General features: G+C 40.2%; 1 protein-coding gene across 1 annotated transcript in view; it reads right to left on the reverse strand.

The window, feature by feature from the left end:
- The window catches only part of elp3 (elongator acetyltransferase complex subunit 3), a 162,900-nt gene that overhangs the window by 127,659 nt on the left and 19,102 nt on the right, over positions 1-16,139 (reverse strand). The window contains exons 3-5 of the mRNA XM_041250697.1: positions 10,529-10,667; positions 9,657-9,727; positions 6,068-6,131 (exon numbers count right to left, since the gene is read on the reverse strand). Coding sequence (XP_041106631.1) covers positions 6,068-6,131; positions 9,657-9,727; positions 10,529-10,667 — 274 coding nt within the window. The remainder of the gene's footprint in view (positions 1-6,067; positions 6,132-9,656; positions 9,728-10,528; positions 10,668-16,139) is intronic.

A 16,139-nucleotide genomic window follows, 5' to 3' on the forward strand; every position in this document is an offset into this window, starting at 1 on the left:
TTTTTTTTTTTTTTTCAAACTTTAAAACGTGTCACTTCAAGATATATTTAAATTACAGTCATAGTAAATTCCAACATTCACCATTTACTTTAACATGGTTGCATTATGGTTTACTATCAAGAATTTGAATCCCCTTTTCAGAGTTTCAGAGTAGCACATAAAATAATAACTAGAGTTGCAAGCAACTTTACGGCTTCCTAGTTTTTTTATCATGAAATTTACGTATATCGATTGGTCACCATCCATGTGACCAATCATCTTCATTCAACTGTGGGAATTACTTCCTATAGGGTACTACAGCAAAGTTTCACAGGTTTTTGTGCAATGGTGTTATCTAAACTTTCTAAAGAGTTACAGATAGCTTTTCATTTGACCTTGGAGATGTCAGAGTTGAAAGGCAAGGACATGTTGTTACAGAGCATATATGGAGCACCATCTAGTGGACAATTTATGAGAGCACATATATGGGATACTATGTGTTCTTCAGTAACCATGACCCTATCTGCACTCTAAGGAGTTATTCAGTTTCACATTAGCCCTTTAGGAAAGGTCAGAGGTCACAGGCACTGACATTTTTATATAGTGCGTACATGGGTTACTATACGTGTTCAAATCTGCACTCTACAAGGAGTGATTAGTCAGTTTTATAAGTTGATGCGGTCATCCAATGTGGCTGCTACATTTTTTTACTGTAGCAACTTCCCTTGAACAACGTTTAAAGACAACCACACTAGAATCATGTGTGTCAATTTTTGGTTCAAATGGACTAGTCGTTTCAGAGACAAAGGTTTTTGTAAGCCTGTTTTGTATGTTGATGATGTCATCCAACGTGGCTGCCATGTTTAGCAACTTCCCTTGAACATGCGTAAAAGCCACCATACTTAGATTATGTACAGTCATTTTCTTTTCAATCAAATAAGTGGTTTCCGAGAAGATTTTTGTTTTTTGATGATTTTACATTTTTACTGTATTTAAGAGGCTATCCAGCGTGGCTGCCATAACTCAAAACCAATCAGCTTCTTATGAACAACAGTTAATGCTGGACTGTCCCTAAACATGTATGGCAAGTTTCAGAACTCTGCAATAAGTTGTTTGACACGTAGATGTTTTATCAATCTCCTCAAAATCCAATATGGCTGCTGAACCATGTGACCTGCGACATTTGTTTTTGTTTCTGGTACACCGTCCCATAGGCATCTACAACCTACCAATTCTTGTGAGTTTTTGAGCAACTTCGGAGAGGAAGAAAAAATATTACATTGTGTAAAGTGGCAGGGTGAGGGTCAGATTCCTCCCTGTCTAAAAACATGTGCAAATGCATGTATTGTTTAATTTAATTGTTTTGTTAATTATACCCTGCATCTGGAGGTAACTGTAATTAGAACGAGGTGCAGGGTATTTAAAGAGTGCAGCCAGTTTGTTCTGGGCTTCTGCTGTGAAGAGCAGAGCCCAACTGGAAGTCGTAAGGTCTGTTTAAAACCTACATTTTGGTTTTATAGAAGTTTGTGTTAGTGTTTTGTTTTCGTGTTTTGTGTCAGGTAAACAGCTTAGCTGTCCTGCGCGTTAGTCAGGGACCTGCATATGTTTAGTTAGTGCTCCGAGGGAGTTAGAGTTTTGTTTGTTTGGTTTGTATTTTGAATTAAAGTGCGCGTAAGCGCTGAAACTTCAAAGTCTTATCTCGGAGTTACGTTTTTAAAGGGGCACAAACCCAAACCCAAACTACTGAAAAATCAAAACAGACCTTACGATTTCCAGTTGGGCACTACTCTCCACAGCACCAGCCCAGAACAAACTGGCTGCACTCTTTAAATACCCTGCACCTCATTCCAATTACAATTACCTCCAGGTGCAGGGGATAATTAACAAAACAATTAAATTAAACAATACATGCATTTGCACATGTTTTTAGGCAGGGAGGAATCTGACCCTCCCACTGCACGTTACTTTATTAACAAAAACAATGGGCTTCCACAGCCTTCGGACAGGAAGCCTAATAATAATCCCAGCAATTTCAGTAGGCTTCCCAGCCATTCTGGCTAGGAAACCTAATAATCCTAGCAATTACAATGGGTTTCCAGCAACTTCGTTGGTTAGGCGCCTAATAAAAATCCTAACAACAACAACAACAACAACAACAGGCTTCCCAGCCATGGGCTAAGCCTAATAATAATACAATGCCTTGAACTGGGGCACTTCGTGTTTAAAATAGCAGTCGCTGTATTAAAATTAAAACTTCTCTGGTTAGAATAAAATGACAACAGGATGTAAATACCAAATCCTCCTTTCCAACAATACAATTGTATAATTTTTTTTTGTAGAAGGGACACTATTTTCATCTTACATTTTTAGTGGAGCAAACTCAATGTTCATAGGCATAGTATAAGTGTGTTTAATGTATCAAATTATTAATTAATTTACACAAAGGGCATTGTACACAACACAAATGTTTGAAAAAACAATACTTGGTCACACATCCACACAAAATCTGAAAGGCCTCCCATTCTTTCAGTACTAAACATTAATTTGCAGCTTTTCAAAATGAGCCGCTTTGAGTGAAGCCGCCTCTGCTTGTGTAGAGGCATTGGTGCTGCCTTCGCTGCAGAAATCCCCAAGCAATGTTGATGGCACTTCCACAATTCATGTTCGTTTACGCTCTCCAATTTCCAGTTACTTGTTCCTGCCACAAATTGATTTTAATTTTTTTCTTGTGAATACAACGGCATTCCAAGCAGTACATGTTCAGGTTGGTATTGTCGAAAACGAACCATTCCAAGTTTGTCCGTTGTCATCAATTCTCCACTTTTCGTTGAACTTGCGAAGAGTTTTATTTTCTTCTCCGGTTTTAGATAATTGGTCTTCGTCCATCTGTTTTCTATCAGGGAGCTTTGTTGGTACCTTCAAATGTCTCCATATGTTATGTACAGACACTATTTACCACAGAGGGCTTGATTGCAAAGTGTACAGTATTTGTATAAAAGATTAACGCTAGAGGGAGCAAAATTATTTTAAAAAAACTCATGCCAAGCAAAAAAAAAGAAAACACACAAAAAGAACACACACAGTTTACTATACATCGGTGTGTCAGATTTTAACCTCAACGAGCACACCTTGTAGCTGTAGTGTACAAGGTATGTTTGTATTTGGACTAGTTAAAATTGTAATAACACCGTGTAACAAATTTTTTTTTTTTTTTGTTCCTGGGTAGTAAGTGTTATTTCCTAATTGCTTATGCCTCAAAAGTGTAGAAAATGGCTATTATTCCTCACAAACTTTGCTTTTGTGACCAGGACAGTGATATTTTGAAATGTACCTATTTCCAATGAGAAAACGGGCAAATGTGTGTCTTTTTGTTCACATAAAGTCAGAAAAAAACAACGTATGAATCCAAATTAACATGTATTTATACTAAAGTAATACAAAAACGACTACAAAAGATTTAGAAGCGAGTAGTTTTTTGAGATTTACGATTATACTGTATTTACCTGAATAATAGCCATTTTCTATACTTTTGAGGCATAAGCAATTAGGAAATAACACTTACTATCCAGGAACAAAAATTGTGTTACATAGTGCAATCGAATACCTTGTTTTGAATTCAAATCATGTAGAAACCTGACCCTTACTGAAATAATCCGACTAGACCACAATTCTATTTAATACAAAGTAACAGTTTTATTAGAAATAAAACTAAAGGAAAAATTAAAAAGGTGCAACAACTAAAACTAAAATAATACAGGAAAGAAGAATTAACTAAACTAAACAGTACAGAACATAAGGTTCAAACAACACCCCCCCGACTTCCGCTGGTTGATTAGCGATACAAAGAATCCCTTAAGGTTACAACTGGATTCCTGACAGCTATTTAAGACGAAGGTTAGTCTTAACATGGGTTATTCTTTGTCAGTGGGGTAGTTGGAGACCAGAAACCAAGAAGACACAGAGAATGGTTTAAGACTCCCCCCTGTATATTCCAGTTCTGTTACTTTCATGCACAGAATGATATGATGACCTTTCTTGACGCTACACAACTAACAAAATAGTTCAATAAAATTCCTCTGCCATGCACTTCCATTCATTATATAATGTGATGGAAGTTTTTCACTCAACTTCTGAGAGAGACTCAGTGAGACAGTCAAGGTTGAATCAAACAAGTTTATAGTTCAAGGACTGCAAACCTGAGAACACACGAAGGTGTTAGGAAACCAAGCAATGTTCTGACTACGCATAGCCAGTAAGCATAATATATACCTTGTAACCTACAGTTATTGCGATCGCAGAAGCTTAATTCAATATTAGCGGAGAGCAACAACTTGGAAGATTAAGATGAGACCAATCATATGCAACAATAACAACTTATTTAAATTGCAAGCATCTTATTCTAAGTAAGTCGGTGACATTTCTGTGAAGTGTCATGGATGCAGCTTGTGGTTGCTAAATAAAGAGAACTTCCTCTTTCTAGCTAGTAGTCAGTATCTTTCCATCTCTTATATGGGCCACCTGCCCTGCAGCAAGAAAGAGGAAGTACGTTCACAAACAACTTCCGAAAATAATACATTATTATTATTATACCTAAATCTTATAACCCGTAATAGCATTTAAACCTGAGCATGGAAACCTTAAACAATCACAGCAGTAGCAATATTGTCATTTTCCCACCACATTAGGTATGAAATGGGCATTTGGAAAGAATATTATAGAAATCATGATTTTCTATTTTACTACCCTAGGTTAAAGAAAAATACTTTTACAAGTCATGCTTTTAGACTGTCTTGCACTTCCTGGGTCATTTCACCTGGAGAGTAAAATTGTCCACATCCCCTTACTGGCTTCTTCCTGTGAATAGCCATCAGCTGCTTCCCATAGTGACTGGCATGCTTTCAGCTACAACATACTTTGACCCAGAATACACTCCTGAGGTGAAATGACGCAGGAAGTACAAGTGCAAGAGATAATCTGATAATAAGTTTCGTTTAACCTAAAGTACTAGATATCATCTTTTAATCCTTTGCAGTCCTATGTTGGACCATGTCCGACATTACAATTTTCCCTTTCCAGTCCGATGTCGGATCCTGTCTGACATTATCAAAAAGACGTCAAGCACAGGTCCCTAGTTGTTTTTTCTCTGGAAAAAGCAGAGAACACCTTTCAATGGCTGAGTGGCTGAGCTGAAAAAAAAAGGGGCGCATCTGATGGCCCCACGCACCACATAGATAACAGACATAAACACAGGAGATAGCTACTTCCGCAGCCAGCGCTCAAAGAATATCACTGACATTTGCAGAGCGTTTTGAGTGTGCTAGAACATATGTTTCCCTCAAAACTGCACATTTGAGGTGTAGCTGAAGGAAGTGCAAAATGGATAAGACTCATGGAATTATTTTAGCTACAATTACTTTAACCCTTTGCCCCCCTATTTCGGACCTGGTCCAACATCACAAAAATCCCTTTCCAGTCCATTGTCAGACTCTGTCCAACATTGCCAAAAACCATGATTAAACACAGCATGTGTTGCGTTTATGCCGAAAAAAGCAGAGACAAGTCGTTCCCTTATCGTCTCTGATCAGAAAGAAGGTGGAGACAACCGAATACACCATATACAAGCCGAGCAAAGCCAAATTGAACAGAGACTGAGACGCACAGAGAAGACAAGGCAAAAAAAAAAAAAAGTTATGTTCAAAATTTTGGTACTATTGTCTTTGTATTGGGTATCATTTGGACTTGCACTGCTTTGTTACTTGTTTTAAGCAAATAAAGTCTCTATTTCAACAGCACATAGACTAAAATTTTATTTTGTTCACAAAAATGGATTGGACCTGACCAGCCTGACAGCCGCAGAATAAATGGACTGCAAAGGGTTAAAGACACTGAAAAGTATGACAAAGTATGTCAATATAAGCAATGCCAAGATTACAAATAGACATTATTATTTTTTTATGGACATAAATGGAGAGGTAAAAGTAACGTTCACCAAACTGTTGCATATCTAACCTATTAGCAAATGGACACTGCATGCAGTTTATCAGTAAATAATGATGTTGCGAGAGGGCTGAACAAAACAACAACTTACCTCGTATCCAGTGTAGGACTGCGTGGAATATTCAAAGTCTGAGTCAGGACCACCAGGGCAGTAACTGAAAAAAAAAGAAAAAAAAAAAAGAATAAAATCGAATCATAACTTCACTTTTATTTTTTATTATTTCCTTTAAAAAGATAGGTTGGGACTGCAGGTACAACATGGCTGAAGGCAAAGTCAGTTGACTCAGTTTGCTTAAATTCTCCAAGGTACCTTAACTCTGTAGATTCTGATTAACAAAAATATATAAATACATACAAATAAATAAACCTATTTGAAATAATAAATCATATGATTATAGTCTTTTTATGACTACTCTAACAGAATGTTGGTGTTCCTGTTATGCCACAGTAAAAATTGCACTTTTGCATTCTTATTTTATATAAAGTATTTTAGAAACACACATCATCAAACTGTTCATATAATCTAAGAGAAAACACTCTGGTGCAGTGATAACATTTGGGGAGTTCATGATTGTTTGTGTGTTGTTAGTTTAAAAAACAGAACTGTCAAATCACACACACAGACACATACTAAAAAAACAAGTGTACAAAACTGAAGGCATATGAAAGAAAAGGTTTTTTAAAAATGTACAAAAAGTTTAAAAGATTTTTAAAAACTTATTTTCAGGACATTTCGGGCAAAAGCCCTTCGGCTGTTTAAAAAGAAAAAAGTGAACACAGTGCAGTAAACTTGTTGTTGTATAATTACAATTCTTGAACAACAATTCTGTGGATGGTGTAATGATTATTAGAATATAATGTTCATTCCCAGAGGTTCCAAAGTTCCCAGTTTGAAGACAAACTCATGTTATGATCACACTGCTAAAGACATCACAGTCTGTGTGATCAATCAGTGCTATGGAACAAATGTTGCTCGGAAACAAAAGGAAGGAAAGTTTATCTTCAAATTAGGAACTTTGGAACCTCTTTCAATGAACATTCTATTCTAATAATCATGACACCATCTACACAATTATGAACATTTTGTGTACATTTTTTAAAAACCTTTTCTCATACATATGTAAGGTATAAACCACGATGGTCCGTGCGGTTCCCATGATATATACCATGCCTGGGATGGTGATAAAGCCCAAAGCACTGCACGGCCCAAAGTGGTTTATACCACTTATAACACGGCTACCTGTCATTTGTGGGAAGAAAAATAATTAAAATAATTCACACACTTAAATTAAGACAAAACCAGAAACTTTGACATCCACAGTGTAATAGTCCCAAATTTAACTTAATTCATTGTTAGCTTATTAAAAATAAATTGCACACGTTAGTTCATTGTGAATTTCTGCATCGAAAGTGCCATCTCACTAGAAACTAGAGTACTGAATACAATCTGTGATGATGGGCGGAGGTTCTAATGACACTAAGGAAGTAAAGAGCTCAGCTGCGATGGAGACTGAAGCCAGATCTTGAAGTGAGTTTGTGAACTCGTTAAATATGCAAGGCACACATATTCTAGTACGTTTTCATCCTTTTGAATGAAAAAAGGATTTGTTAGTTGTCGGACACCCTCGCATCCAAGTCATACCAGATTAAGTTGATGATCAAACCAGACTTTACGCAGCAATCAAACCGTGGTGTCAAGGGACAGTACCTCAGTTTCAAGCAGATGCTTAAAATCCAGGCCGGTAATTCAGGGGGTCATGTCTGGCTTTGTCTTTACCTACTTTTCTAAGAGTTTTCCTGACTGACATGAATACATTATTGCGCTACAGAATACAGAATACGCTATATATACTCTCGGTCACGTGAGGCTGTTTAACCAATTATTTTTCTAAGCGGTGTTTTAAAAAAATATTACAATTATATCGCATACATACACACATTGAGTGTACAAAATATATGGAACACCTGCTCGTTCCATGAAATGTGAATCCAAGTGAAAGCTATGATCCCTTATTGATGTAACCTGTTAAATCTACTTCAATCAGTGCAGATGAAGGGGAGACAGGTTAAAGAAGGATTTTCAAGCCTTGACACAATTGAGACATGGATTGTGTATGTGTGCCATTCAGAGATGCCTTTGAACGGGGTATGGTAGTAGGTGCCAGGCGCACCGGTTTGAGTGTGTCAAGAACTGCAACGCTGCTGGGTTTTTCACGCTCAACAGTTTCCCGTGTGTTTCAAGGATGGTCCACCACCTAAAGGTCATCCAGCCAACGGCAGGCCAGTGGTCGAAAACGGCTCATTGACAAAAGAGGCCAAAGGAGGCTAACACGAATAGTGCAGAGCAACAGACTGGCTACAGTTAGTCAACTGACAGTCCAGTACAACATTGGTGCCGAAAGACCCATAAAAGAATGCACAACTCGTCGTACCTTGACACAAATGGGGTATGGCAGCTGACGACCTAACAGAGTTCCACTTTTCAGCAAAACACAAGAAACTGAGGTTGCAGTGGGCTAAGGAACAAAAACATTCGCCTGGTTTAATGAATCCCGGTTCCTGCTGTTTCACGCTGATGGGAGGACTAGGGTATGGAGAAAACCACGTGAGCACATGCATCCATCAAGCCACGTGTCAACATTGCAGGTTGGTGGTGGTGGTGTGATTGTGTGGGGTGTGTTTTCATGGCACACATTGGACCTCTTGATAAAAGTGGAGCAATGTTTGAATGCCACAGGATATCTGAACATCATTGCCAATCAGGTGCATCCCTTCATGGCAGCAGTGTATTCATCTGCTAATGGATTTTTTCAGCAGGATAATGCCCCATGCCACAAGGCTAGGATTGTCAAGGAATAGTTCCACAAACATGACAGTGAATTCAGCTTACTGCAGTGGCCTGCCTAGTCACCAGATCTCAATCAAATTGAGCATCTGTGGGATGAGATGGAACGAGCTATTCAGAATAGAGATCCACTACCAGCCAACTTGACACAACTATGGGAAGCATTGGAGTCAACATGGGCCAGCATCCCTGTGGAAGGCTGTTCTGAGGGCAAAAGGGGGTGCAACTCAATATTAGGAAGGTGTTCCTAATTTTTTGTACACTCGGTGCGTGTTTAATATTATATATATATATATATATATATATATATATATACACACACACACAACAAATTATGAAGAAAGATCATTTTGAATGTGTGTTAGACAGAATTCTAAGGGTTTGTATTATGTAAAGTAGATCGCTGTAAAATAATTTTGCAGGTTTAAAAATGTACAGCGATGATCGCTACTGGAGGATCCGTCAATTACTGGAGAGCAATGGACTCAAAACTTAACCTAAGTTGTGAACTCTGTCACATGACCACATACACAGACTGAATATGTCATTGGAAAGCCCCTAGTCTGTACTTTTAAACAAGTGTCTCAGTAACAGGTGCGTAACCATTGGGATGAGTGTAAAGATTTAAATATTTGCATGAGTAAAATATAACGGGTCATTTTTGTAAAACTTATCTGGCTGAAGAGTCAGAAACGTAACCCCAATTTATAACATCGTTCCTATGAGAAAATGTGCTTCAACTTACAACACTTCGACTTACACGACTTTTAGGAACCAATTGTGTCATAAGTACGAGGACTGCCTGTACACCATTTTAAACCAAATAGATACTCACACACAGATGTTGCCTGTGAAGTTGATATGAGGGCAGCGATGAGGCTTGCACATGACTGCTACCACTGCAATCTGCAAAGATTTAAATAAAAACACAAAAATTAGATCTCACAAGCCAAACATATCCCACAGAAAACATCTGTTCTGTCTGCCTGAGTGCATTGTCTGTCTATTTTCTGACAAGAAGACTTTTTTTTTTATATGTAAATGTTTCAAAACTACTATTACTTACTAGTTTAAAAAATAAAACAATGGAAGTAACAGAGCAAAATCAGGCCCTTTATCATTAGATGCATGTAATTTTACACAAGCAGCAGAACTGATAAAATACTAATACAAGATTATGATTTTGTCATGAAGGTCACGGAAATTGTGAATTTGAATAAAGTCAGTGAAATTGATGTAAAACACATTTGATAAGGCAATCCCTTTATTTCCTTTAAAAAAATGCACCGAAAACTACACTGTTTGATGATCTTTCCATGAATTCTTGTTTTCTTCCCCACACACCTAGCCTAAAAATTACCAAAATGTCAAAATCATAGCCTTAGCTATGGCAAATGTTCATTAATTGTTACAGTATCTCAGCTATAAAATTCTGCTTGTTATATCGTTTCTGTCCTCACTTCACAACCTGAAAAGTATGCCACATTTAAAAAATTAGCAGGGATGATTCCCAGTGGTATACTGAACAGAGAAATAAGCACACCTGGTTAGTTTATGTGTAACATTTAAAAGCAACTACTTTTTGTACACATTTTTATTTTACTTTCCTCCAACACAGGATATCATAGAGCTGTGGCTATTCCCATTATTTCTAGGTCTTTCAAAAGTTTACCACCACCCTATATTATAAAATATTATAGCCCTTACCCCACTGGCTGTGCGTATAGGTTTGGCCTTCAGTTTAGGAACAAGTGCCCTGCGGTGTTGGGGTGGCACAGCAGCAATGATATCCACAAGTCGTGGCTGAGCTGACAGCCCATACTTGGATGATGTTTTTGTCTTCACCCTGAAATACAACAGAAGTTTCCAAAAACAAAAAACAGTGAGGAACATTACATTAGCTCAAATTAGGATTGTTCTTTTGCTGCACTTATTTTTCAGGCTCACAAAATGCCCTAATAAGTCACTCACCTTTTATAGTTCATATTTGATTGGGGCTCTATGGGAGGTCAAAAGCCCTACTTGTGTAAAAAAAAAAAAAATGCGTGTGGGAATGTAAGGTTATCTTTCAAGGACGAAATGTAATCATTACCATATGGGTATTTACCTTGTAGAGATGTGAAACCTGAACAAGATCTATCAAAGCTGCTCCATGAGCCTGTGACAAAGTCGTGGCTCGCCCCCAGGGGCACAAAGGCACTGCATTCACAGATTTCAGGGCCACTTTTCATTTCAACGGACCTGACCGGAGAGCCTTGTTCAGATAAGTACTTGCTACCTGTATCTGCTATATAATTCACATTTATTGTGTTTTTACACAAATTGTATGTGATATTAATTACACATACTTCGTTGCTTGTTATGTCCCACTGCGGCCTTGTGCCCCACGGAAAGCCAGCAGCTAGAGTTGCTCCTTCCTAGAGATCCAGCAACTAGGGATGGGAATTTTAAAGGTTTAAACTAGGGCTGTCACACGATTAAAAAAAATAATAATCATAAGGAATCTTGCAATTAAAATTTTAATCTTAGTTAATCTTGGTTTTAATCGCATATTTAATTGATACAATTATTGCATCCATTTCATTCAAGTTTGGACCTTATCTTCAAGATCTTCTGACAGTCCTTAACATTCGTTTGAACTCTGTCAGAGCCTCAGCATTTAGTTACAATGCCTCTCATCTTTGGAACTTGATCACAACAGTGTAGCGTCAGAGAGGGTCATAATATCACTTTGTGCATGAAAGTAACAGAATTAAAATATACAGAAGGGAATCTAAAACCATTATCTGTGTCTTCTTGGTTTCTGATCAAACTCCCACACTGACAAAGAATGCATTTAGAAAGAGTCACAAACTAACAGTTGGGCAAGACTTTCATCTTTACCTATCACTGAATGAATCATTTAGAAGCCAGCAGTATCTTGCAGAAGGCAAGCCAGACAGTTTTAAGTAAGTTTTGACACTTGAACAGCACCCTTCATAAATACAGCCGTCAGGTCGAAACCACGGAACAATTGAAAACAGTGGGCTGTCTGAACAAGAACAACCAATGAGAAATACCCCACAAGAACTAGGGCACAGCCCAAAATAACCAAACTAACCAATCACAGGGTGGAAGTCAGGACAAAACCAGCCACGTGACTTTCAAAGGACGTGCAGCCCATGTGTGTTGCTCCACAAACAAGGTGTGCCCTCCATGCAGGAGTGTGCGCCAATGAGAGGGGCTTGCGTTTTGCCTGTGAGAGAGATGGAGTTTGCCCCAGAGAGGAACAGCGCTCCAGGCAAGAGCAAGAAGTGAGCTCCACATGGAAGCTAACCTGCTCTGAAGAAGCATAAGTGGTCAAATTCACGCAAGGCAAGGAAGAACCAATTTTCTGAAGAATGGCTAAAATCAGCTTTGATGAGAGCCGTAGTTCTTTCATCTACAAGAGACTGAAACAGTAAAAGGAAGTATAGCCAGCCATATAGAAGAATTGCAACAAGAACACTTCTACGAACTAACTCTTCAATTGTAACGCATTATCTGAACAGAGTTACGTCTGATCAACGGAACGGAAAACTGCCAACAACTATAATGCTACAAGACTTGGAGATCAACAAGGTGATCTTCATTTGAAAAGAACTATTAGTTTATTACGAGCCTACGCAATACAATGTGTACAGCAAAAGACGGGGAGGGAGCACGAGCACCCAGCACCCAGGCGGGGGGAGCACGAGCATCCAGCGCCCAAGGGGGAGTTGTTCACACCTCCACCACAGAGAGAGAGCAGCAGGAGCTGAGTCTGCCTCCACCACCAGAGGAGGAGCAGCAGGAGCTGCCTCTGCCTCCACCACCAGAGGAAGAGCAGCAGGAGCCGAATCTGCCCCCACCACCAGAGGAGGAGCAGCAGGGGCTGAGTCTGCCTCCACCACCAGAGGGAGAGCAGCAGGAGCCGAGTCTGCCTCCACCACCAGAGGGAGAGCAGCAGGAGCCGAGTCTGCCTCCACCACCAGAGGGAGAGCAGCAGGAGCCGAGTCTGCCTCCACCACCAGAGGGAGAGCAGCAGGAGCCGAGTCTGCCTCCACCACCAGAGGAGGAGCAGCAGGAGCCGAGTCTGCTTCCACCACCAGAGGAGGAGCAGCAGGAGCCGAGTCTGCTTCCACCACCAGAGGAGGAGCAGCAGGAGCCGAGTCTGCTTCCACCACCAGAGGAGGAGCAGCAGGAGCCGAGTCTGCCTCCACCACCAGAGGAGGAGCAGCAGGAGCCGAGTCTGCCTCCACCACCAGAGGAGGAGCAGCAGGAGCCGAGTCTGCCTCCACCACCAGAGGAGGAGCAGCAGGAGCCGAGTCTGCCTCCACCACCAGAGGAGGAGCAGCAGGAGCCGAGTCTGCCTCCACCACCAGAGGGAGAGCAGCAGGAGCCGAGTCTGCCTCCACCACCAGAGGGAGAGCAGCAGGAGCCGAGTCTGCCTCCACCACCAGAGGGAGAGCAGCAGGAGCCGAGTCTGCCTCCACCACCAGAGGAGGAGCAGCAGGAGCCGAGTCTGCCTCCACCACCAGAGGAGGAGCAGCAGGAGCCGAGTCTGCCTCCACCACCAGAGGAGGAGCAGCAGGAGCCGAGTCTGCCTCCACCACCAGAGGAGGAGCAGCAGGAGCCGAGTCTGCCTCCACCACCAGAGGAGGAGCAGCAGGAGCCGAGTCTGCCTCCACCACCAGAGGAGGAGCAGCAGGAGCCGAGTCTGCCTCCACCACCAGAGGAGGAGCAGCAGGAGCCGAGTCTGCCTCCACCACCAGAGGAGGAGCAGCAGGAACCAAGTCTGCCTCCATCACCAGAGGAGGAGCAGCAGGAGCCAAGTCTGCCTCCACCACCAGAGGGAGCGCGTCAGGAGCTGAGTCTGCCTCCACCACCAGAGGAGGAGCAGCAGCAGCTGAGTCTGCCTCCACCACCTCCACTGGCAGCAGCAGAGCAGCAGGTGCTGCCTCTGCCTCCACCGGCAGGAGGAGAGGAACAAGAGCTGCCTCTGCCTTCACCACCTCCGCCCCCAGAGGGAGATGGGCTACTGTTCTAGCCTCCATCGCTAAGGGAGAAAGCAGCCGTTCTGCTGCTGGAGTGTACACCCGGCTGTCAGCACGTCTGCTGACAGCATTACCACAGGCAGCATTTCCACTACCAGTGGTTCAGCGGGAGGAAGAACTCGTCCCGCTGTTATCGTGTATATTTACGTTGTATATCTAGGATTTATGTCACAATTATGTCCTTGCCAATTACCATAATAAACACAATACCGAAATAAGAACTAGTGATTCTGGCTTAATTATCCCTAATTAATGATGAAAAGAGATTAACAATTAATATTATGTAAGTATTTCAAATCATAAATGTTTATTTGTTGTAAGACAAAAAGAAACCTAACAATCCAAATTACCCTTACATTTATTCATATTCTCAAAGGAAGAAAAATAAAGGTTAAGCTTCAAAACATGTATAAAAGAAACAATAAAACATTCAAGGAAAAGTAATGTATTGTTAAATGTTCATAATTCAATACTTGATGTGCTCTCTGGTCATAGAGTTCTGCATTAGTGAAGCAGTCTTTAGTAGTTCATCACGCATTGTTCGGTTCAGTCACGCATTACGTATACATGCGCTTGCTTCCAAGTGGCTAAGTACGCATGTACAATGTTCCAGCATCTAGCTGAATAGACGCACATTATATATTGACGATATCAATAGCATGGCTTCAGTTCAGTTACTTGTAAACACACAATGTAAGTTTGATACTTATTCTGTTTACTACTTCTGCAATGTTTAAAACAAAGTCTTCCTCTCTGTGGAAGTTAGTTGTGCAGCAGCACAGTATCTCTGTGAAGGCTGTAGGCAAAAGCTTTTGTCATTCCGGAGGGAGCCTCTGAAGATTACATCTTTTCCGGGACAGCTTTGAAGATTACATCATTGCGTCTTCGTTGAAGAACTTCGGAGTTTGAGGCGTTGAGAGCGATGAGATGTTTTGTGCAAATCCAGAGAGAAGGAAAATCCTTATTTTGAGTTTACATAACACGATGTATAGGCATTTCCTTGTACCGTAAACAAGTCCTTGTCGGTCCTTCCATTGGTTCACAGTATTTGAAGACAGTTGCGTGTCACACAAAAAGGGTGTGTTAGAAATGGAATGTATCCATCTATTTCGTTATCAAAGGATTTAAACATCCTAATCAATATAATTTTAGTTACATTAATTAGAGAAGCATATAAACTTCTGTTTCATTCTTTATACAAAATTACAATTACAGGCATATAAAGCATATAATAAAATCAAAGGATAATATTCAAAAATAGTTATTTGTTTATAATATTCATTTAAAACACAGTAAACCCTTCAGATTTTTTGGGAAACTTGCTTAAAATAACTATTAAACTTGTGTCCAAGTTATGTAATTAAAAATGATTCTTAAAGCATTTTAAATTAACTTTTAACACAATAATGGTACAACTGCATAGTCACTGTAGCTTGGCTTGGTACACTTTATGACACCTTAGGAGACCAGACAATCAAACAGCATTTTGGAAGGCAAGCTTCAAAGAGTTAACACAGTTTTTGGCCTGTGCCTTGGCCTAATCAACAAGCTTTGAATTAGATCAGCATGCCACATAGACAATAATCTGAATTAAATATCTGGGAAATGCTTATATAAAAATGAATTTAACCATTATTTCCTTGACACTGTCAGCTGTCAGACATGCTGACAGCATTGCCAGTAGCAGCCTGGCTACTGGCAACGTTACCGCCCATGAACCCCTTGAAGTCCCTGTTCTTGGGATGGGACTTTAAGAGGGGAGGTGGCCATTGAGGCTATGTGTGCTGCTCACACAAGGGGGAGGTAGGTGGCAATGTTCTCCGCCCCTGTGTGTATTTTGTGTTATGTGTTATGTGTGGTGTGTTAATGTTGGTGTATAGGTATTGCTGCACGGGATATAAATGGGTTTGTGCAACACAAGTGATATAAAATATCAGTTGTATTTAGTCACGGAGATTGTCCATCAAGTGCATTTAAAGTATTTAATTAGTATGCAAGCACAGAGTTGCATAGATTAGTTCATGTGCTGGGATTCAAGTGAATAATTAATTAGTAATTGAAACAACAGTAGAGAGGCATATTTTATTCACTCGGGGTGGTGAGGCCATGCTCCACTTGCCTCGGCTGACGACGCACCACTGTTGCATTTATTTTATTGAAATACCTGTAAAATAAACTGTGCATTTGATACCAGAATACCTGCCTGGATAGCTTCCTTTACCTCCACGTTACAATATCAATTTAAAAATGTGTTGCAACATAAT

The sequence above is a fragment of the Polyodon spathula genome, chromosome 5, assembly GCF_017654505.1.
Source record: "Polyodon spathula isolate WHYD16114869_AA chromosome 5, ASM1765450v1, whole genome shotgun sequence".
Lineage (NCBI taxonomy): Eukaryota > Metazoa > Chordata > Actinopteri > Acipenseriformes > Polyodontidae > Polyodon > Polyodon spathula.